The 24006-nt window shown below is 35.9% G+C and overlaps 1 protein-coding gene across 2 annotated transcripts in view; it reads left to right on the top strand.

Moving 5' to 3' along the window:
* The window catches only part of fcho1 (FCH and mu domain containing endocytic adaptor 1), a 46538-nt gene that overhangs the window by 5933 nt on the left and 16599 nt on the right, over positions 1-24006 (top strand). Inside the window, exons 1-7 of one of the 2 annotated variants that reach the window (XM_058783729.1) lie at positions 6973-7128; positions 9363-9405; positions 18297-18388; positions 20692-20766; positions 21400-21541; positions 21750-21902; positions 23383-23487. In XM_058783729.1, coding sequence (XP_058639712.1) covers positions 9373-9405; positions 18297-18388; positions 20692-20766; positions 21400-21541; positions 21750-21902; positions 23383-23487 — 600 coding nt within the window. In that variant the 5' untranslated portion in view covers positions 6973-7128; positions 9363-9372. Of the gene's footprint in view, positions 1-6972; positions 7129-9362; positions 9406-18296; positions 18389-20691; positions 20767-21399; positions 21542-21749; positions 21903-23382; positions 23488-24006 lie in introns of those variants that run through there. The other variant, XM_058783727.1, reaches the window with a different exon arrangement.

The raw sequence follows: 24006 nt of genomic DNA, 5'->3' as shown, positions 1-24006 counted from the left end.
ACTCTATCTTCAGGTTATATTAGTATGGCAGTAGGTGGTCTTTATGAGTGATTTATTGACTTATATATTATTGATTTATTGTTTTCAAAACACTGATTCATTCAGAATGACAGAAGTGACTGGCTGTAGTATGCGATTATGAATTAAACCAATGATTTTATGAGTGAGTCATGACTTCAGACAATTAATTCAAACAAAACACTGATTCGTTCAAGAACAAATACTAGCATACCAGCATATTGCATATTAGATATTGCTCTTACTACCTTTACCACACATTTTTTATGGAGGAAATATTAGTATGAGAGGATTATGATAGTATGTTGCATATGTCTTTATGAGTGAATCATTGATTCATTCACTCAAACAGTTAAACAAACTGATATGTTGAGGAAGTAATGAATCAGTTTTGGTTGTTTGCAAATATTTTATTTGGTGAAGCAGTAATGTGTAAGATTGTGTCTAAAATTTAAGTTACTGAATCTTAACAGCTCAGTGAACTGTTCTACATAAGCAATATGACACTCACAATTGTGCTGTTGTTAATAATAATGCTGCTATTTAGAGCAAAAGCACTTATGCTCATATAATATTGCCTATTGCCATGTTTTTTGGACATGTACCATGGTATTTCCATGGTATTATTTAATACATTGGTAAATGAATATGGTAATCATTCAGAACCACGGTCTTATGGTTTTCTGAGTAAACTGAATACTACACATAACATTTTGTAAGGGCTTGTTGTTCTTGAAGAAATGGCAGATGGGGCTTCTACAGCATAAGCCTCAGAATTTCCAATGAACCCCCCCCCCCAAATTTATTCGTAATCGCACCAAATCAAGTTCTGGGCATCTTGCTGAAGCTCTGATGCAGAGATACAGACGGCTTGGCCTGCTGTAGGTGGGTGGGGAATTTGGCAATACACTGCTGAAGATAGCTGCAAAAACCCCTCTGACAGGAAATATTCTCAACTCATTTTCTTTGCCAAAGCAGGTGAGGAAGGACACAAAAACACTCTGATTCACACTAACCCACACGGTAATAAGTATTAGAGGCTGAATTCACCAGACAGCCTTGGCACATCCTTTTCCTAAAAAGGGTTGTTCATCAGGGATTTCCATTTAAGTACTGTCATTTCTTAATGTATTTTAGGCCACTGTTGATTGCATGGTTTTCTCCCTCAATTTATTTTCTAATGCAGCCCTGAATTATTTTAGAAATATTTATTTAAAAGCATGCCTTTTTCCTCCTTTAGAATTTCACTCCCCTTACACACACTCAGTATAAAATCACTCATGCACTTTGACAGATGGGGCTCTAGTAGTCGAGCTGGCTGTCTACTGTTGATTCTTGGCTCTGTAGCCATGGCTCAGCTGAGGGTTGATACGCTGCTTCTGTTTATATACAGCACCATATGAAGCTTCAGATAGAAAGAGAGAAAGGAGATCAGCGTCTCCCCTCTGAGCTGCATCTGCATCTGCCAATAGTTCTCTAACAATCCTCTGTCACAGCAAATTGAGAAAGAGACAGAGAATAAAAGGATGAAAAGTGCTGAGCGTTGCCATTTAAATTCTGCCATAGAGGGATGAGGGTGACTGGCTGTGCGCTTTACTTTTGGTAAATTTTTCATGCCGTCTATATATCAGTGTACTTGCTGTGTGTACACTCAATAGTGTAAACAAAGTTTTTCACATGCTTTTGTTATGTTCATGCATATTTAAATTAATACAGAAATTTTGGAATATGTGGTTTAATTTAGCCATTTCTTGTCAGCTAAAACTTTTTTTTTTTTTTCACAACTATTTTAAACTATAATGTGACAATTTGACTAAAAGTTGATAAAAACCGTAGTCAGAATAACTGCCTAAAATTAGAGAGTATGATATGAAATGTTGAAATAAATTTTATGTGAAAGAAACATTTTTAATGATGAAATGATTCAATTTAAATTATTTATTTGGGAAAAGACAAAAACTATGACTAAAAACTAGAAAAACTTTAAAACTGAGAGCGCCAGATGGATCCTCCAAGACTCACTCCACACTGACCACAGAGTCAGCTCTAGGAGGAGGCTTATAGTCTACAATGGAAAATTCAGCTGCCAGTGTCACTGTGTTTTGGTGCCAAACCCAAAGGGTAGATTTGCCATGATCCCAAATGGCTGGAATGTAGTTGTATCTCGTTATTTAACTGAAACATCAATTTTTTTGCATATTATCATTGCCAATGGTTGATAGTAACAAGCGCCTGTATTAAGTGAAGATTTTAGCAATAATAAGATTGCAATAAAAAACTCAGTATTGCTATTATCATGTCCACTGACAATATACATGGTTGACATATAGACCTAATTACAGAGTATGAGATTCCAATATTTAGAAATTCTTTCTAGTCCCAGTTGGATCGTATTCCATCTCCTCCACCAATGACTGAGTCTTATTTTTGGAACAAACCACGCTGCCAAGCTTGTGTCGTCCGTAGGGGTGTAAGGTTGGCTGGGTCGGGTTAATTAAAGGGGTGTGAGAGAAGGAGAGAGGGAGCAAGGCATAAGCATGAGTATTTCCCTGTCTGTGAGAGGTCGTGCTGTGCACCGGCTGATGGCCGTCAATGGTGCCAGGAGAGGCCTGGCCGGCAAGAGAAAAGCCCTGTGGTCAGCACTCCATGAGCTGCAGATCCTGCCAGTATCCAGCTCTCAGAAACATAACAGGAATCACACCTCCAACCACTCTCTGCTGGACCCACGCCTGGCTCTCACAAACACATCTACTCAAGGACAGCGCTGTCATTTAGGCAGTTTCCTCAATGTTAAACTCTATAAAACAAATTTGTAGATCAAATTTTGATTTCAACTCCGTAATAGACAGAAACATCAATCAGACTGATATTTATCAGCAGAAAAGTTACTGTTAAATTTATTATACATACACCATAAGTCTTTTTTTGTTTGTTTTTGAGAGAGAGAGAGAGAGAAGTCTCTCTTGCTTACCAAGTCTGCAAAAATACAGTAAAAACAGTAATATTGTGAAATATTATTGCAATATAAAATAAAAGTTGTAAAATGCATTTCTGTGATGTAAATCGTTCTAATGGTATGTGCACACCCCAAGCAAATTTATTTGTAGGGCTGGGTATCGATTCAGATATCCCGATTCGATTCGATTTCGATTCGCAAGCTCTCGATTCGATTCGATTCTCGATATTTTTTTTTATTACATTCAGTGAATATTGTTTTAAGACAAAAGCTATTGCTATTTCTAAAAAATGAACAGTAAACAGTTTACAAATGGTGAATTAATAAAATGAAATTATTATATTATACATTATATATTTTAAACCTATTCTTTTTTTGTATAGGATCCTTTCTTAAACAATAATAGAGCCCTATAAAATTTTCTTAATTTTTCTGGTAATCAGATGAAGGCATAAAACATTAATTTAATTTATCCTAATTAAATGAAAATTAAACCCTTTTATTTTTTGGCAAACAAAGTGCTGCACAACAGAGGTTTACTGTTAAAATTAAAAAGAAAACAAATGGGATTATTCCTTTAAAAATAAAGATTTATTAATATTTATTAGTAGTAGCACTGAGTCTTAAGACTGCTCTTAACCTTAAACTAAACTTTTATTTTGACAGGTTGCCGTGAGGATCTTGCAGCTGCTGTGTATCATGTGATATGACCGTAGTTTTCTCAAATTAAACTGTAAAATGCTAATGAAATGACTCTCAGAGCAGCAGTGTGTTAATATCATATAGTGAGACGGCAGAAGATGAAAACACCGCGAGCGTCGTCCGCGCTTATTATGTGTGTAGTAAACGAAAGAGTGCGTTGCGCCATCCGCCATTCATTCATTGCGGAAATCGTGGCGCCTTATGCGTGATATCAAATGCTTAATTTCACCTGAGCATTACGAATCACACGTATGACTTTGTTCTTGGTTCTCATCAACAGTATCTCCGCCATAATAAGCACTGAATGAATGACAGGCTTTCTGTTGTAACATCGCGCATCGGTAAATAAGGGTGACATCTAGTGGAGAAGACTAATGATAAGAATCACATTAATCAGATCTTGTTTTAAATGTGTGCTGAAATAAATAACCGATAAGTATGGAGTCAATTTAATGCCGAATATATATGCAAAAGAAAATAAGTTTTGCAAAGAAAAATAAAGAATTGCAAAAGAAAATAAGTTTTGCAAAAAGAAAATAAGTTTTGCAAATAAAAATAAAGAATTGCAAAATAGATAAATGAAACAAAGCAAAAGCAATGATTTTGCAATACATATTTTCCATGGCCATATCTACTAATTTATTTGCAATGCAGCTTTTTTTTTCGTTTCAGTCAAGTTTGAGCTTGCCATACCGTTTTCCCTTTGCGCTTCACGTTTCTGCGCGTCTCACTTTGTGGCGCTGTTTTGACATGGGGGTGGAGTCAGGGGACGGGGGCGTGTCTAACAGGCCCGGGCATGCCTCCCTGGAAGTGACGTCATCGGCCCGAGACGCAGATCACAGCTGATCCAGGCACCGTCATTGAGCAGAGGCATGCGGGTGGATCGTTTCCTTTTATTCACTAGCTTTAAAACATGCATGTTTTCATTTTATTAACAAATGTATATGTGTATTAGCAGCGTTTTCTCAAGTTAAAGAAGTTGTTAATATGAACATCTGCTGTTTATTTCTCTCAATGTGTGCACACTTTTATAGCATTAAAATGTGTATTGTTTCATCTGGTTAACTAAATGTGCATTAATAGTGCTTGTTTAAAATCTCTTAACCTGTGCACAGCGCTCTTTGTTTACATTAGTTCAGAGTTACTGCTAGTTTTAATGTAAAACTTCACAAACTATACATCATTAAAAAGGTCTAAGACTCAAGCTTCATATCCATCTCGACTTCGTTTTCATTTACATAACTCCTGGCATAAATTAAGAAATGACTGGCACTGGAAGTTTAAAAAAAATGAAGCTTGAGTCTTTTGGTTTAAATTTCTCGTGGCCACGAGATATTAATGGGTAAACAAACCAGCGTGACCATAGCAACCTGGGATTATCAGAGATGTATTTATTAATATTTTATTTTTAATTAAGAAATTATACAAAAAATACATTATTAAATTATTATATTAACACCACCACAGGGTAATTTTACCCATGGCTGTTTTTCAAATAGGCTACATAATATATTTACAATTAAAAATATCCAAGTCTTACAGTCATTGATTTTTACTAAAATTGTGTTATTTACAATCCCTGTTTATTGTTAAAAATTGTTTAGATAAAACCAGAACAAAAATGGGGCATTTATACCTATAAGCGCCATCAGGACAAATTTACGCATAATTCCTGTCATCACGTTCAAATGAAGATGTTTTAGATGTTTATTCCTCTACTCATAAATGTTCAAACTTTGGATTAAATATTAATTTGTGTTTGCAATTTTTATCGTTTATGGTTCACTACTGTGTTGCTTATTTATTCCTGAAAAAAATCTGAATTATGATGTAATGAATAAAACAATTTTATGATTACCCCAAGTTTATTGGTGTTGTTCTCTTATTCAAATGATAAATTATATAACTAAACAAATTCATTAATTAGGTGAAACTGTGCACTTGAGTCTGTCATTGTACATCCTTTGCAATGTGGTGAATTAGTATTGCTTATAATAGTCTATTTAGGGTGTTTTAGTCATTTAAATAACATGGGTTATCTTGAAACATTTTATTAGCTATAATATTACAACACCCAAATATGTATTTATTTCCTCATAATTCTCGTTGTCATTGCAGACTGGTTTATATTCATCATTAAGAAAAGTGATTAGTGTAACCTGCTTAAAAATAGCTGTGAACTTAAAACAACAGGACAAAAACATAGCTGATGACTAAACATAATAATTTTAGACTCTAGACATTGTGAAGACAGTGGCATAATACAGTGACATACTACGTTTTAGCCATATCAAAACAGTAGTCATGGCATGGGTAATTTGACCGCTGGCGCTTTTAGGTATACAGCGACCTCTGGTGGTTGAAGTGTTAACCATAGGCTACGTACTGGACTGTATCGCGATGTAGACAACATTGAATTAAGTTTATTATGAATAAATGTTACATAAAGTATAATAAAATAGGCCGACAAGAAAACATTTTTATCCATCCCACAAGTCTTGTAATTCCATGTATTTTATTAGTATTGGTAATATTTTTATATTCGTTGTTATGTATTTGATTTATTTTCCCTTCATTTCGATCTCTTAACGTTCAGGGCTGTATAATAATAATAATAATAATAATAGCCTAATATACACATATATTAAATAAAAAGACACGATCAACGGACTGTGGGATGGATAAATATATTTGATCAGTCTCTGATAATTCCAGGTTGCTATGGTCACGTGGGTTTGTTTATGCATGATTAAACTCATGGCCAGGACATACAGTATTATCACGTTCCCACGACTTAATATCTCCTGGCCACGACAAAACTAAACCAAAAAGACTTTTTAATCTTTTTTTAAACTTCCAGTGCCAGTCATTTCTTAATTTATGCCAGGAGTTATGTAAATGAAAAACGAAGTCGAGATGGATATGAAGCTTGAGTCTTAGACCTTTTTAATGATGTATAGTTTATGAAGTTAATTGCATTCTTTTACATTAAAACTAGCAGTAACTCTGAACTAATGTAAACAAAGAGCGCTGTGCACAGGTTAAGAGATTTTAAACAAGCACTATTAATGCACATTTAGTTAACCAGATGAAACAATACACATTTTAATGCTATAAAAGTGTGCACACATTGAGAGAAATAAACAGCAGATGTTCATATTAACAACTTCTTTAACTTGAGAAAACGCTGCTAATACACATATACATTTGTTAATAAAATGAAAACATGCATGTTTTAAAGCTAGTGAATAAAAGGACACGATCCACCCGTATGCCTCTGCTCAATGACGGTGCCTGGATCAGCTGTGATCTGCGTCTCGGGCCGATGACGTCACTTCCAGGGAGGCATGCCCAGGCCTGTTAGACACGCCCCCGTCCCCTGACTCCACCCCCATGTCAAAACAGCGCCACAAAGTGAGACGCGCAGAAACGTGAAGCGCAAAGGGAAAACGGTATGGCAAGCTCAAACTTGACTGAAACGCAAAATAAAAGCTGCATTGCAAATAAATTAGTAGATATGGCCATGGAAAATATGTATTGCAAAATCATTGCTTTTGCTTTGTTTTATTTATCTATTTTGCAATTCTTTATTTTTATTTGCAAAACTTTATTTTCTTTTGCATATATATGCGGCATTAAATTGACTCCATAGATAAGATCGATTCGCGGGTTTTGAGAATCGATATCGAATCGACGTCATTAAAAAAAACCGATTAATCGAAAAAAAATCGATTTTTTTTTTTTTTTGCCCTGCCCTATTTATTTGTGCGAGTAGAATTCATAAAAAGAAGTGGAAAGATAGACACATTTGGGAGACGCAATTGCCGTGAATGTGTGATATTTGCAACTTCCACGCAAGTTGAAAAATTACGTATTGAGTGGGAAATTTGCATGATGCCTTGTAGCGCAAGCCAATTAGCGAATAATTAGCTTATTGACACGTCTGGTTGTATCAGAAAATGGAAGAGAGCAAGCACAATGTTGTTATTAGCGCAAGTGACGTGAAAACATCCCGCAAGTAATCTTGAGCAATAACACAATGGGAATATTTGTTTCGCTTTTGATGTGAAATGTTTCTTGTTATTGATTGTTGAAAATGATCGGGCAAAAAAAATAAAAATAAATAAGTAATACTAATATATATATATATATATATATATATATATATATATATATATATATATATATATATATATATATATATATATATATATATATATATATATATATATATATATATATATATATATATATATACGTCAAAACAAAATCAGTTTAAACAAACTAAATACTTTAACTTAATCCCTTTGTGAAGGACCACCTTCCAAAAATATAAAGGAAAAGTCAGCTATAGTTAAAGTATTTAGTTTGTTTAAACTGATTTTGTTTTGACGTTTGTGTCCTGATCCCGTTCCCTTCTCCCTCCCTCTACTTTCCTGTCAGCCACTAAAGCCCATAAAAATTAGGAGGTGTTTCTGAAGGATTCTAACCTGGCTGATTTCAGGATCCTCATTATGAGCCCCTGGTGCTGAGCTGTAGGCTGCTTGTGCAAAAGAAATCAGGAGCACAAACCTGTCAATATAGACACTGAACTGGAAATGTCTGAGCTTACGGTCACATTCTGAGAGCCAACAGTCACTGCCAGGATGTGTTTACGAAAGAGAGTGAGGAAAGATGAGGAGAGGGTAGGAAAGAGGATGAAAGTGTGTGTGTGTGTGTGTGTGTGTGTGTGTGTGTGTGTGTGTGTGCGCGTAGTGAGAGAGGCTGTATTACAGAAGAGCATTCTGTAGTGACTCAGCTCCCTGCACCTGTTGTCTTACCTCAGAGAGACGTTCAGCCGCCATATACACAACTGCAGAATAGACGCGTTATGAAACACTCAGTTCAACTGATCTAACATTGAAACTTTCAAAAGCATTTTCGTGTTTCGTTTAGCCCCAGACCTTAGGACAAATGTTACATTTTTGATTTCACTGAATAGACTTGACCAAAAAATAAATAAATAAAAATTCAGTGGGCTGCTCAGGCTATTAGCTGAGGTGATGAGTTGGCTGGCATTTACATTCACAAAGAGACACTTTCACAGTGTCATCTGCTCTGCCAGAGCATTGAAACAGAGCGAGTATGTTTGTGCGTGCACCTCAGCGTGGGTTTGGTCTTATTAAAATTGCCTTGAGTTCTTGCCACTAGCCCCTGCAGGAGCCTGCTTACATCAGCATTAGATGTCTGCTTTCCTAGTTAACCTTGTTTTGATTGTGTACCTAGTTTCTTCCCTGTACGGTTCTCTGAAATGCATCCATGTAAAAAGTTCACAAAGGCACATCTAATATCAGTAGATTATGCACAGAGAAAGACGGCACCTCTTGTTTTAAAGATACTCAATTAGTCATTGTGACACCTCATGGCACCCTGCGCATGCACATTTCCACAGAATATGAAAGCCAATTAGTTGCATACTTATATTATATACTCATTATATACTTATAAGCTGATATTAAAAAATAATATCTGATATTATTTATATATCTGAGCTGATATTAAAAAAAAAGATTAGTTATAGCCTTTTTATTTTTTTTATTTTTTAAAAGTTAATTTAATTTACAAATTTGCTGATATTTTCCGAGAATAAGTTTGGTGAAAATTAAATATTATATATGGGCCGTAACCCTCTTCTTCTCTCTTTCAGAACCCTCTAAATGGAGATGGCGTATTTCAAGAACAATTTTTGGGTAAGTCTGTCACATTTCTTATGCGATGGGGTTTTTAATGTAGCAGTACAGTAAAAGCAAATTTTTACTCAGCGTACGTTTTGTACAGTTGCCTTGTAAGCAGTTTGGGATTCATATGCTGACTGTTTCAGCCGCGTCATTGAAAATATGAAGGAGTAATGGAGAGAGGAAAGAACAAAGAGAGAAAAAAGTGAGAGAACAAAAGCAGAGGGCCAGGGCTTTGTCAGCTTTCCCATGAGGACAGCCATGCTCTGCTCTTACAGCACACCTGGCAGGGCTATTTCAGGTGTGTCCTACTTTAATACCCAGCCTGCCCCTCTCAAAGAACGAGCGAGAAGAGAGGGAAATCAAGGCAGAGCATTGATCAATACAGGCCGCATTATATCAGTACAGAAGCCTTCCTACCAGATAAAGACCTCCATATGTTAAAGGAATTTACAACATCTGTGCCATCAGATTAGTTTTGTTGTGAAGTGGCATTTTTGCCTGTCTCTAAACATCACTTGAAAGTAAACAACATACAGTGTTGGTTTCCCTCCTGTTTAGTCTGAACAGCCTTTCTTTCATTCGTAGTCTCAACTGAGGTTTTTTTTTTAGTTGCTCTACTGTGTTCTTCTGTGTGGTTGCAGCCTTTGGTCTGCTGACCGGTTTCAGCAAGGTCATCTAGTTGTCTGGCTTTGTGTCGCAGGACTGTGGTAGATGCAGAGACCTCCTCTATTGTGTTCTTACACAAAGCTGGTGTAAATCCCCCCCCCCAAACTTCCAAGCATCCATGCAGAACTATTATTCACTCTGGACCCCCTCATCGCTCATGCAGATGTATGCAGAGGCTCTGGCCTTCACTCTTTTCTGTTACTCTGAAAAGCAGTTTTAATCAACATGAAATCAAACTGACCCAGTCTACTTTAATAAACTTTTTGGTCTTTTTGTGCTTGATTCATGAATACGTGTTGTGTCAAAAGAAAAAAATATTCAGATTAATAAATATTTCTTTAATCTTTGTTTGCTAGTAATAAATTAATTAACTATAAAAACAAGTTTATTTGTATAAGACCTCCAGCTAGTCACAGATAAGTTGATGCATTATTTTAATATATTTTATAATAATTATGTAAATTCTTAATATTCTATTTTTCTTTTTCTTTTTTGCTATGATGTTTCTAGGTGGTTATTCTGGTGATCTGGATGGTTGTTAATGTGATCATAAAATTACAGAAGTAAAATGATTTGAAACACTGATTCATGTTGGCTTTAAAGAAATTAATTGTCATTCTAATGTGTGTCTGTGTGTTTGCAAATAATGTGATCATTATTGTGTGTGTTTGTCTGTTGTGCATGTTCGTCCTTCTCTGACTGTTTCTGCAGCACTGAATAAAAACACCTGTGTGAAATGACTGAGACGACACATTTGGGTAATTACTGAAAATGCGTGATTAATTAAGTCTCCGAGAGGGAATTCGCAATTGCAGTGATTAAACACATTCCTTATTTAGCTTATGCGTCTTCATCTTCCTTACGACTGTCTTCAATCTGTTTCCTCCTCAGATGGAAAACAGGGCGTTTAGCAGGCTGTCAGATGTTTGTCGCACAACAGAGAGCTCATTTAACAGCCTAATCAGTTTGTTTCATTTCACTCTTACTGTACGGTTTCAGTTTTGTGAGGTTGGATGCAGATTTTCTTCAGTGTTAATTTTGGCAGGCATTTTTGATTTAGTCTTAGTCTTTATCTTGAGATGAAAATGCTTAATAGTCCGTCACATTTTAGTCATTTGAGTCTTTCATAGTTTTAGTCGACGAAAAGTCGTTGCATTTTTGTCAACTTTTAGTCAAACTGCAGTTATCAGCATTTATTTTGGTAGCTATTTTATATGTAGTCTTCAAACAAAAAGTCATAAATTCTTCTCTCTTTAGACCAAATCAATTAAGTTTATGAGAAATTTGAATCAAGGATTCAATTTGGAAAAACCGGAATAAATTTTCATTTTTTGGTAGAGATACAAATTAAAGGAAGGCATGCATGTAATACTGACACACATTCAGTTTTCACCACCTGTTTACGTTCACTTAAGCCATAACCAGCTGTTTTTACGTGAGATACTCTACACAATAGACATTTGGACTGCTGTGTGTGTATTTGAGCACTGAGAACTGATCGCACACTGTATGAGAACTAAAGAAGTGGAGCATGCGCGAGAGAGAGCACTTCTATCAGCGCGATTCCGCCTATCGTGCCTTCACTAACTTTAAGTTAATCGACAACGAATTGTGACTTCCGGGAAAAACGGGACATCTGGTCACTTTATCCCTAACCCATCAGATGCTGATGCCATGTTTCAGATCGCTAGTTCGCGTTTTGGTAGCCTATCTGTCCACTGCGGCTGCCATACTGAGACTAGATATGCAAAGGCCACTCTTCCGATTGTAATCCAATGACAGGGACACATTTTGAAAGACAAGACAGTTAACTTAGCCTATAGGATGTATTTTGAATGTCCGTTAGTCCTCAAATAACTTTCTAGTCCAGTCTTGTTTTGTTAACGAAGACGCAGCATAAATTTCGTCTTATTTTTTGTCATCGGATATTAGATTTAGCTCAACGTCTCGTCTTCGTTAACAAATATTTTTCATTGATGAAATTAACACTGGTGTCACATTAAAGAGTTCATGGCTTTGGCGCTTCAGAAGATGAGAAGTATAGTCTAGAAAACTGCTTAAGGCTTGACCTTAGCTCTGGACTCTACTGAGCGTGTGTTTTCTTGCTTTTGCCTGTGAAAATGACTGACCACATCATTGCAAGTGAAATGTGCCGCCCAATCAAACCTCATGAACTTCTATAGTACCATCAGAAATTCAACTTTAGACACACATTGCCTTTCATAATGAAATCTTGTGTTCTGTTTGATTATATTTTTTAAATATTCGTTTATTCATTGCCGTTTTGTCCATTGAATTTTCATAATTAAGGTTTGATGTGGATTTATGTATAATGTGTAAATATTAATTGGGTCATTAAGTTGGTCATCACGTTGCATAGTAACCTTCCAGGAGTGTTCAGTCAAGTAACTTAATAGAATTAAGTATTTAAAAATATCAGCAGTATGTATTATTCAGAATTATTCATAATAAATATTCATGAGCCATTCTTTATAATTGTATTCTAACTGAAGAATTTGTCACCTGATTAGCACACACTTAACAATGTCTTTCTTTCAGCCTATTTATTATGGCTACTATAAGCAAATCGTAATCCGTCCTCTTTCATTGTGATCCATCAGTTTCCACTGACATATAGTGGTGGGCTTTGCTTGTGCATGAAGGCAACCATACAACTAGGGATGCACAATATTGGATTTTGGCCGATATGCCGATATTTTTCAATTCATTTTGGCCGATAGCCGATGCCGATATATTTCCTTTTGTTTGGAAACAACACCAAGTCTCTCCTGTGTAGAAATTATAAGCAAATTATTTTTTAAATTTGGTTAGTTTTTAACAAGAACTTATTTGTTAGAATTAAATAAACAATAATGAAGTTATTATATAATGGCAGTACATTGAAGCTTTGAAAATAACTATAAATCTTATACACAAGAATGAGCCACACTGCTGACGTGATCTAATGGCTAGCACATCCTGAGCACATGTGAGTTAATGTATTCCTCTTATCGGCGAGACATATCGGCATTATTTTTCATATCGGGCCGATGCCGATATTTACATTGAAAGCCATTATCGACCGATTCCGATATCGGCCCGATAATATCGTGCATCCCTACATACAACATGTAGCAAGCACTACTCATTTTATTTCAAACAATCTAGAGAGAGAATTCATCAAGTCAATTTATAGTCCTTTCTCTCTCTCCATTTCAAGAGAAATGTCACTGTTATAGTATATCCGTCTTATTGTCCCACTCGTTTGGTTTAATCAAGACCTGTCTAGATAAGGGTAAAAGAGAGGAGAATGATGTATTTTAGGTCAGTCAATGATTTCCTTCTTTCTCACCTAAGAGCTAATGCAGTTATTCATCACAGGTGACAGGACTGGGCCGTGTGTGCGTGTGTGTGTGTGCGTTTTAATGCACAGTCAGCAGTATAAGTCCTTTAACACTACAGCACCTCTGCAGGGAGTTCTGGGAAATGAGCAAATAATTAAATATCTAAGTAACAAATATAATCAAATAAGATGCTAAAATGCTCATCATGATGCAAATGATGATGTCAAAAAGGAATTCACTGAGAATTATTTTGATTTGGTTCTAAAAAGTTTGAATTAGTTTTGATTTGATTCAGCTGTGTTGGAGAGTAACTAGTTACATGTAACGGAATTACGTAATCTAATTACAAAATTAACATAACAGTTAAAAATATGTGCAATTAAATTACAGTTACTTGGGAAAATGTTAACGATTACAAAGGGGTTGTATTTAAATATTTTCCACACACATACAGATTTGATTGATTCCTTTCCAAAATTGAAGGTAAAAAGATAGGTCTTTGGATTTTAAGAACAAGAACAATGTTTTAGGGCATTTAGCATTAATTTAAGATTAAAATCATATAATTCTACTTCTTGGAGCCACTGTGAACTCATGGAGCTGCACTGACAGTAGTATGTGAAAAGGTTTTTGGAGTGACTACAGTGAACACGGTGTTCTGTTCTGTCGTTTGTGTGTGTTTAGTGGGTCTCACATGATTGCCTCACTGCCCTGAGCATCATGGCACTGGAACGCCCTGCAATCATCCAATTACAACTTTCATGAGACATGGCTCATTCATCAAACTCCATATTAGTCCTTCCTTACATGCTGCTAAAGTCATCATCCCTGCTTGTGTGCTTACAGCACAGGGGTAATTAAAATCAAGTGAGACTGGTTACGTTTTGCAGACTAACACAGATTGTCATTGTGTGGTAGTTCTTAGAAGACGCTACTGTTGGATGTTCAGCCTCACGCTCAGACTGACTTATAACAGAGAAGCCCATTGACAAGGCATGATGGGAAAGTTAGAGGTTAAAAACCCTCTTCAGAATAGCTCTCGACATTTGGTAACATTTTATGTTGTAACAATTTTTCTCAGAAATTGCTATTAAATTTAACAATTAATTAAAAAATAAATGGCAAGTAACATCAAATTAAACATGACATTTTTAAGTAGAATGACTGAAATAGTATTTTTAGTATAATATAATAATAATAATGTATATTTACCTTAAATGTACATTAAATAGGCCTTAAAACAGTTAAATACACACACTGTATGTGTCAAAATATATTTATATTATATTTTATATTTAGTCATTTAGCAGATGCTTTTATCCAAAGCGACTTACAAATGAGGACAACAGAAGCAATCAATTGTAGTATTAAAACAACTAAGACAGAACCAAAATTAAAAGCTAAAACTTTATAAATACTATATACACATTTAAAAAAAAATAAAGAAATTAAATAAAAATGACAAATGCATACAACAAAATTTCAAAACTTAACATTTAAATGAAAACAAAAAATGAAGCTAAAAACAATATATTAAAGAACAAAAGGTATAAGAGTATAATAATGATTCTAACATAACACTAAGCCAAACACCAAAAAAACAACTACATATGTGTATGTACAGCCACACACACACACACACACACACATATATATATATATATATATATATACACACATTTATAAATTCAATATTGTTTCATTTCCATGTAGATTGTTGAAGTACTAAAATAACTCAAATTAAATAAAACTAAAACTTAATAAAAAGCCTGTACAGATATAATAAAAAAAGCTAATAAAATGGCAAACATTACTCCAACTTTAACTAAAATTAAAATAGACAACAAATGAAAATCTAACTACATTAGTTCATCAGTAATCCTAAAAAAATAACACTGAGCCAAACACACATGCTAAAAAAACAACAACTTACACATGGTAAGATATGGTTATAAAAACTGAAACAGAAGTGAAACAAGTAGTAAGAAAGAGGAGAAATGAAAATCCCCGTTTTTGCAAGAATCCCGGTAAAAATAATAATTTAGGTAGTAAGTGAAAGCAAACAGCTGAGAAAGAAAAACATGTGTAACAGTATATAGGATCTGGGCAGTCTTAAAGTGACAGCAGTCTAATATTCCTGCTGTCTGTCATTCATGTTAAGCAAACAACAAAAGCAAGAAAATATTTCACTGCTCTTTAAATCACTTTTGTAACTTTAATAAGAAGAAATATATATTTAATTAACACAGTGAATAATATGCAGCGTTTTTATCCATTTGATTACTTTATAATGTATGTAGCATTTCTTATTTATTTTTTTTACTGTCGATTTTGTCCTACTGCTTGTAATTAGTTTCTTATTATTTAATCGCTGACTGTTTACTTGTCTTCTTCAGTGAGGTTTTTATTTTTTAATTTAGGCTAGTAGTGTTTCTTTGTGAAATTGACACTGGTGACAAGAATTAAGAAATGTATGTGGTATCAAAAATTTTGATTTCATAAAGACCTATATCATTATATATATCATTACCGTGAACTAAACTTACTCATATCGTGATATAATGTTTTGGTTATATCACCCAACCCTATTGAGTTGCTGAGATGCTGAAAAAACAATACAGGACAGAACACAATGACCAAAGATGTCCATCTGTGTGAATTAGACTAGCTTTTCACTCTTCACAAGTGCCACTTCTTGAATTTTTTTTAACAGCCTTGGGTCTTGTTTTTAACAAGGAGTACTTCAGCCCCTCTCCAGCCCCAACACACACGTATGCCTGTCACCTTATGGAATGAGCCGTCATGTGTCTCCCACTCTCTCACAGTTACCAGGGGAACCCTGTCGCTTTAGCAACCGCTATCTTGGTAGGAGACATGTTAATACGGAGCGGATTGGAGTTTCTCTTTCAACACCTGCAGCCCTGTTTAATGTCACTGCAGCCGTTCTGTTTCTCGCTCCCTGTCTGTCACGCTCTCTTCAAACACAAAGCGTCCTCTGTGGCGGCATCGCGTTAGATAAGGTGAATGGCAGATACGGCTGTATACTTTGCAAATGAACTCCAGGGAATGAAGCTATGAAAGAACAGAAATACTCTGGGTGTCAGCAGATGGCCTATCGTTCCATTTGCTTTCAGCACCGAATTCTGACTGAAGTGTCCTGGGAAAAGTCTGTCAGTTTACTTGCCAGATACTTGTTTACCATCACATGCATATAAAAAAAGAGAGGGAAGTGAGAGAACGGGGCAGGGAGGAGAGAGAGAGCACTTTAAAAGGGGTGCTGTTCTACCTGTGCTGTGTAGGCAGAGCAGAGAGAATCATGGGATATCAGCTTTCCAAAGGGGTCAGGTTTCAACAAGCATACTGGCCACACAACAAACATCAGCTGTTGTTTTCATTTTGTTTAAGATTAAAATTACATGTTGGTTGCAACTGGTTTTGTTATTTTGAAACCTCAGTTCTTTAAACAGCACATTTATGTGATCATGTACAAATAAAAGACTGAAATTGAACACCAGAAGGGTCCATGGGTAACTGATACCCTAGTCTGGACTAGTCTGACTATAGTGACACAGGAACTTCATTAAGTTTTTCAGCTGATTGATTTTCACATTTATTTTCTTCATAGAGATTTTTAACCAAATCATTCACGACATTGCAACATTTGATTCAGTTGTTTTTTGGTACTTCACCACACCATAGAATTGTAGCAGCCAAAATCTATTCTGATAACCTCTACTTCCCCCTGTGGAACACTGAAGCTTGACCTTTGACCTAGTTTTATGTATGATCTGAATTTTGTATTTTAGAATCTTGAATTTGGAGTTTGCAATTTCTTCATATAAAACTTGGAGCTGCAGTTTTTTGTAATCTGAATATTTACAGCTAATTTCACCTCAGAACATCATAAAATTTGCCACCATTGTCAAATGTCACATCTAAAATTCAAATGTACAAAATTCTAAATCATTTTCTAGTTTCATAAATAACCTGTTGACTTGTAGCTCACAAGTTTTTCACTTTCTCAATGACATGCATCTAAATAGATTCGAATTAGACCTAAGTGAAAAGTATTTACGCTAAACTGCACAAATGAACATCACTTGTCTTCATCAGTAATATACTTATCAATATTTGTGTGACATTTTCACTAAAGCAGTTGTTGTTTTGTAGTATGTTTTCCTGTTTCTGTCCTTTGCATAGTAGGGATTTTGTTTATTTTTCTTTTACCTGGGAAGTTCTTTCTATGGTGTGGAGGTATTTATGGCCAGTGCCTGCCCTGGTTCTGTCATCTCTTTCTGTCTCTCGTTTGTTGACATTTTTCTGTTTGCTCAAAGAAAGGGGGCTATTTTTATACTTGCTAACTTTGACCGCAGGATGTGCCGTTACTTTGTTCCAAAGGTTATCATCTGAGGATCTCCCTACTGGGCCTTGGCCTTTGAGGGAAATCTGTGTGTGCTGTGCTCCTTGCTCACGTGGCATGTCTTGCACACACTGCTGTGCTATTCTTTTGTTGTTGTATTTTCACTATACCACACTGCACTGTGATTTTGAGACATTTTTAAGGAGAAGGAAAGGCAGTGATGTTAGAGGATGTTTGTATGGACCTCAATCCGCTTCATGAAAGCTCACAGCATAACTTGAGGATTAGACTTATTTACTTTTTATTTTTTGTAGTCCTCTCTGACATCTCTTATATGTTTCAAAGATAATGATGATGTTGGTTTACAAATTATGACATTCTTTACAGGCACATACTGTATTTTGTGCCTGCTATCCAAAGTCAAAAGTTCCTCTTGCTATTTTTATTTTAACACTTATTTGTTTCTGACGATGATTCATTTTTACACACACTGCAGGAATGTACCTTATGGTGGTGTTTTTGTTTGTTCACAGGGAGAGAAGAATGCAGGTTTCGACGTTCTCTACCACAACATGAAGCATGGACAGATCGCCGCCAAAGAGTTGGCCGAGTTCGTGCGCGAGAGGTGAGGTGTTGTTTTGGGAGGAGTCGTTATGGAGATGGAGGAGGGGTGAGACGGTGTAACTGGTACTGTCAGGAATGTGATGTGAAATTTGTTTTCTACTCTTTTTCTACTCCTCACTTGTGTTTCTGACTCACCAGCAGTAGTTGTGTTTTAAAGTTAGAATGTTTGTGTTATGATAATGTTTCAAATTAAAAAACATGCTGCATTATACTGTTCCTTGTTACTATAATGTTAAGTTCTTTACCTTATAATGTTATATAACACTGTTAATTATTTGATCTTACTTCATCTTATCGTTTAATGTTACATGACATACCATACTTTGTCGTTACTATAATGTTATGTCTTATCTGAAAACATTATATTAAGGTATGTTACATTATTCTGTGTTGCAGTTTGTCTTATTTAATCTTACTATATGATGTTACATTTATTTTCCTACAGTATGTTACGTTGTTAGTGTAATGCTTTGTCTTACATTTTATCGTATAATGTTATGTAATGTTACGTTGTTTCAATGTCACAATATTTAAATGTTTTGTCTTATTTGATCTCATTACATTCTATCATATATTACATTACAGTACAAACGCAACATAACATAGTATAATGTAATGTTGTATCTTAACTGATATCATTGATTCGGTAACGCTTTAGTATATGGACTAATTCTAACTATTAACTAGTTGCTGATTAGCATGCCTATTAATAATCTATTAGCTGTTTATTAGTACTTATGAAGCACATATTCTGCATGACATGATCCTACCCAATATCTAAACTTAACAATTACCTTACTATTAATAAGCAGCAAATTAGTCAAGTCATAGTTAATGGTTTGTTAATAACAAGATTTGATTCTTGTTGTATGGCATATAGTTTTTGCTCTGATTGTTTTTTTTCTTTTTTTGCTCTTTGTTTGATTTCTTCACACCACAGTTCTGTCTTTCAGCACACAGCACTGAAGTGTCAAAACACACGAATCTGAGAGCAGCAGAGCAGTCAACAAAGTGCTCGCTGTCCACTCATGCACACGTCTACAAATGCAAGGCAGCTCAGCAGTCAGAAAATGCCGTACATGCAGCGTATAAAACAGATGAAGAAAGCTTGATCTTCATTTCGTTCCACTGACAGCATATGTGGGATGTGTGAGCATTCCTTTTGGTCTGTAGTAGACATTTGAGTTGGAGCTAATTGCAATAATTAAAATGAAAACTCCAAAACGACTCTCTCATTCTGCAGAGAGAACAGAGACTACTTACAGCTCCGCCAAGCCTCCTGCCAACTTTCATAGTCTCTTCTATTCGTATAATGGAGCTGGATGCAGGCACCCTCTGTCATGGACTGGAGGATTAAATTGTTTTTTTTTTTTATGTTAGAAATCCGTCCAGGAAAGCCCTGGAGGAGAGCGCTGAGAAATTGAGAGAGACAAATATGTCCCTGATAAAAGCATAGCTTGTGCAATAAATTACATAAATCAATTTTCAAAGGCCATTTTGCATCCGCTCAGGACATTGTGCCTCAAAGTGGCGGTGTTCCTTGAAGAATCTGACTTGACTTTCCATTGTGCTGTCTCAACAGAAAGCAAAATTTCACTTATAAGGATCAAATAAGATGTTTTCTAAGAGATAAGGCCAACAATATAGCTAGGCGCACTGGGATGATAATGACAACATCCTTTTTCCCATGAGCAGACTCTGAAGTCAGAACAAAAAAGCTTGGCTTATCAGAGAAGCAGATCACGTAGTGGTTGATAAGAAATATTTGGTGTTTTCACCTTTGGCCATGACCCTATGGAAACTACTGTTTTCTCACTTTTTTTGAGAGTTTTTGTCCTGATGGCTGATGGTTGCTTTTTTTTGTAAGTCACTTACAAATACGTACCATGTTCAAAACCATTCAATAGTTTCAAACAATCTAAGATAATAATTTATTATTATTATTATTATTATTTGTTCATGGCTAATATTAAGTTACCACACTTTTATAGAAAAAAAGAAAAACTGTAATAACTATGACATTTGGATATAGGCTGTGCTTAATTTTTTGTAAGTGTTCTATCTCACAAAAATAAAAAAAAATTCTCAAGTATTGCGTGCACCTTTATGAATATAAACACTTTGCAACTTGCATTGAAGAACTGTTTGTGACCTTTGAGGCATTAATATTGGTGCTAAATCACTTTAATGTGAAAGTATATTTGCTTTTGTGTTTATACGCGAATCCATTACCTACTGACACTCTCTGTGTGTGTGTGTGTGTGTGTGTGTGTGTGTGTGTGTGTGTTTGTCTTTGCATTTAAGGGCGGCCATCGAGGAGACTTACTCAAAATCCATGAGCAAACTTGCTAAGATTGCTAGCAATGGAAGCCCTCTCGGGTGAGTGACGTTATTCCTGTTATTATGAGATTAGGATTTTGATATTTTACAGGCTTGGTTGACCAGAGTAGGTAAAAATATTGGACTTCTTATAAGTTATTATGTGTTGAAAATCACTACTGACATCTGATTTTGTCATCTGGAGAAGAACAAAACTTAGTTTTCTCTTGCAAAGTTTGGCCTGCTGCTTACTTATAGATACTTTTCAGCAGGGATATTCAAGAGGATTGTATGTGTGTATTTTTGTGTGTGTGAGTACGTGCGGTTGTGTAATTAGTCGAAAAGTCGTTGCTACGGTTAGCTCTTTCCTCTGCTCTCTTCACCTCACTTCCTGTCTGCACAAGCATGAACTAGTTGTCACAAAACAATCTCACAGTGCTTTAACACGGACAAAACAGACTTTGCAGTGATGCAAAGTGGGCATAGAGCCAAATTTAATAAAGAATTAAGAGCACAAACACAAAGATAACAGAAAAGTAACTATTTTTTTCCTACAAACTTTGTGAGTCAGAAGAAGAAGACTTACAAAGGCATGGAAGCCTGTTGTTTTTTTAATACTGCTGTGCTATAAGAAATCCGAGTGGCTGACGCACTTCCATATATCAGCATCTAACCACCTGCTTTGCTCCCCAGCACGTTCGCCCCCATGTGGGACGTGTTTCGCGTGTCCTCAGACAAACTGGCCCTCTGCCACCTGGAGCTCATGAAGAAGATGAACGACCTCATCCGTGACATCAACAAGTACAGTGAGGAGCAGGTCAAAATTCACCGCAAGGTAAATAAAGGGCTTTTAGCCTAATAGAATTTCAGCCCATGTCTCTGGTAACTGGCTTTTGTACCCATAATTGTGCATTGCTGTTCTGTTTTTCATTAAGCGTCCACCACAGTTTCTGATCCCCTACAGTGTTTCACAACGATCGCATTGGGTTCTAAATTTGTGCTTAATATCTGTTGTGTATCTAAATCTGTTGTGTCTTATGTAGACGAAAGAGGAAGTGATCGGTACTCTGGAGTCAGTGCAGTCTCTTCAGGTGCAGAACGGCCACCTGCAGAAGGCCAGAGAAGGCTATCACAGCAAGTGTATAGAGTTGGAGAGATTGCGCAAAGAAGGAGTGCCTCAGAAAGAGCTGGAAAAGGTGTTTGTGTGAGAAGACATTAAAGAAATATATATATATTTCAATATTTCAATTCTGTCATTATTTGCACACCCTCATGTCATTGTAAACCTCAAAAAGGACACAATAGAAGTAACATGAAAGTAGTCTTCAATGCAATTTGTGGCTACATTCAGAATCATGATAGATTTGCATGACAAAGAGACAGAATTCAGGTTATTCACAGATAAAACGACCAGTTGGAATTGGGAACCAGAGTTGTGAACCATGTCAACTGATTTATTAAAACTGATTCAAAAGAACAGTTTGTTAATGAAGCAGCCGTCGCTACTTTTCTGTTGAATGCGCCAATAGGGGCTTTCGCACCGGAGGAACCTTTTCATAGTTCCTAGAACTATTGGCGGAAGTACCTGCTTTTTGACCTGTTCGCACCACAGGAACTAGGAACGCATTTAGTTCTAGAAACTCTGTTCGGGGAACTAATTTAGCTCCTACTTCAAAGCAGGGTCTGACTTAAGTGTATGCTGATTGGCCAAACGCATACGAAACACCACTACCTGGCATTTTTAGAAAGCCATGTAAAAATATTTACTCCACAAACATGGAAAACGGCAATAACTGCATTTACTTGTTGTCTGCAGTGTTGTGCTCTTTTCCCAGCCTCGATGATAGGTAACACTGCAAGTTGTCATAGGAGATTTAGTCAGATTTTCATGTTCTTTCAATCTTGTAAATTGTGTGTTTACATTCCATCTCTGTTATCATGAAAATGACGTCACACAACAAAAAACGGCTCCGAACACAGCGTCCTCTATTCACCAGTTGTTGATGTTTGTAAATGCCGCGAATAAAGACTTCGTTGTCAGCCGCTTCTGAGTATGCGTCCAGGAAAATGGTGCGAGGGGGGACACTGGTTTTCTAGGAACCACCATTCTGACTTGTTCCTAGAACTACTCCGAGCGAAAGCCCCTATAGACCTATAGACACAGGCCGATGTTTTTTCAGATAGAAAGAAGTAAGTCATACTAGATTAGAATGACACGAGGGCAGCATTTTCATTTTTGATTAAACTAATCATTTAAGCTGGTAGCCTTCATCCTGTTTTTATGATCTTAAAAAAATAAAAACTTAATTTCTTTCCTTCATTCATATATACTGAACAAAATTATAAACACAACACTTTTGTTTTTGCCCCCATTTTTCATGAGCTGAACTCAAAGATCTAAGACTTTTTCTATGTACACAAAAAGCCTATTTCTCTCAAATGTTGTTCACAAATCTGTCTAAATCTGTGTTAGTGAGCACTTCTCCTTTGCCGAGATACTCCATCCACCTCATATGTGCGGCATATCAAGATGCTGATTAGACAGCATGATTATTGCACAGGTGTGCCTTAGGCTGGCCACAATAAAAGGCCACTCTAAAATGTGTGTGTGTGTGTATATATATATATATATATATATATATCTCTATATCTGTCTCTTTCTTTCTCTTTTCTCAGGCTGAATTGAAATCTAAGAAGGCAGCTGAGTCTTTTGCAGGATCTATTGAGAAGTTTAACCGTGCTGGAAGAGACTTTGAACAGAAAATGAGTGAATCGGCACAGGTTGGTGATTTGCGGGGTTTTTTCCAGCCCTGCTAAGGGCATAAGCGCAGACCGCAGTCGCGTGTGTGAAACATTTTTAAAGCGGGGGTTAGCTCACTAGTTCTCATAATCTATACCTTCAGAGCAAATTTTACAGTATTTCAATGAGCTCAATAAAGCAATGTAAAGTTACCATGACTACAAGGGCCATTAAAACAGTATGTTTGACAAAATGATTACATGCTTTGTCTATTTCTGCCTGGTGTCGACCTGCAAGTATGAATAATTTGAGAGCAAAGAACGATGAATCAGTAAAATGTAAGAGTCCTGACATCACTCTGAGAACGAGTCGTGATATCCCTCAATTAGGGCATCAACAATAATCTTTAAATTATAGAGGCTGACCACTATTAAATGCTAGGGCCAGTTCTGCAAATGTTCAAATATAAGGTCTTGATTTACTAAGATCCCAAATAAAAGTTGCAAATATGCTTGTGCAGTCTAATAAAATGCTTTTCAGCTCCATCTCTTGAATTGTCA

Source organism: Onychostoma macrolepis, chromosome 08 (genome assembly GCF_012432095.1).
Source record: "Onychostoma macrolepis isolate SWU-2019 chromosome 08, ASM1243209v1, whole genome shotgun sequence".
Classification (NCBI taxonomy): Eukaryota; Metazoa; Chordata; class Actinopteri; order Cypriniformes; family Cyprinidae; genus Onychostoma; species Onychostoma macrolepis.
The sequence above is the reverse complement of the archived record's forward strand: the minus strand, read 5'-3'. Positions and strand labels throughout refer to the sequence as shown.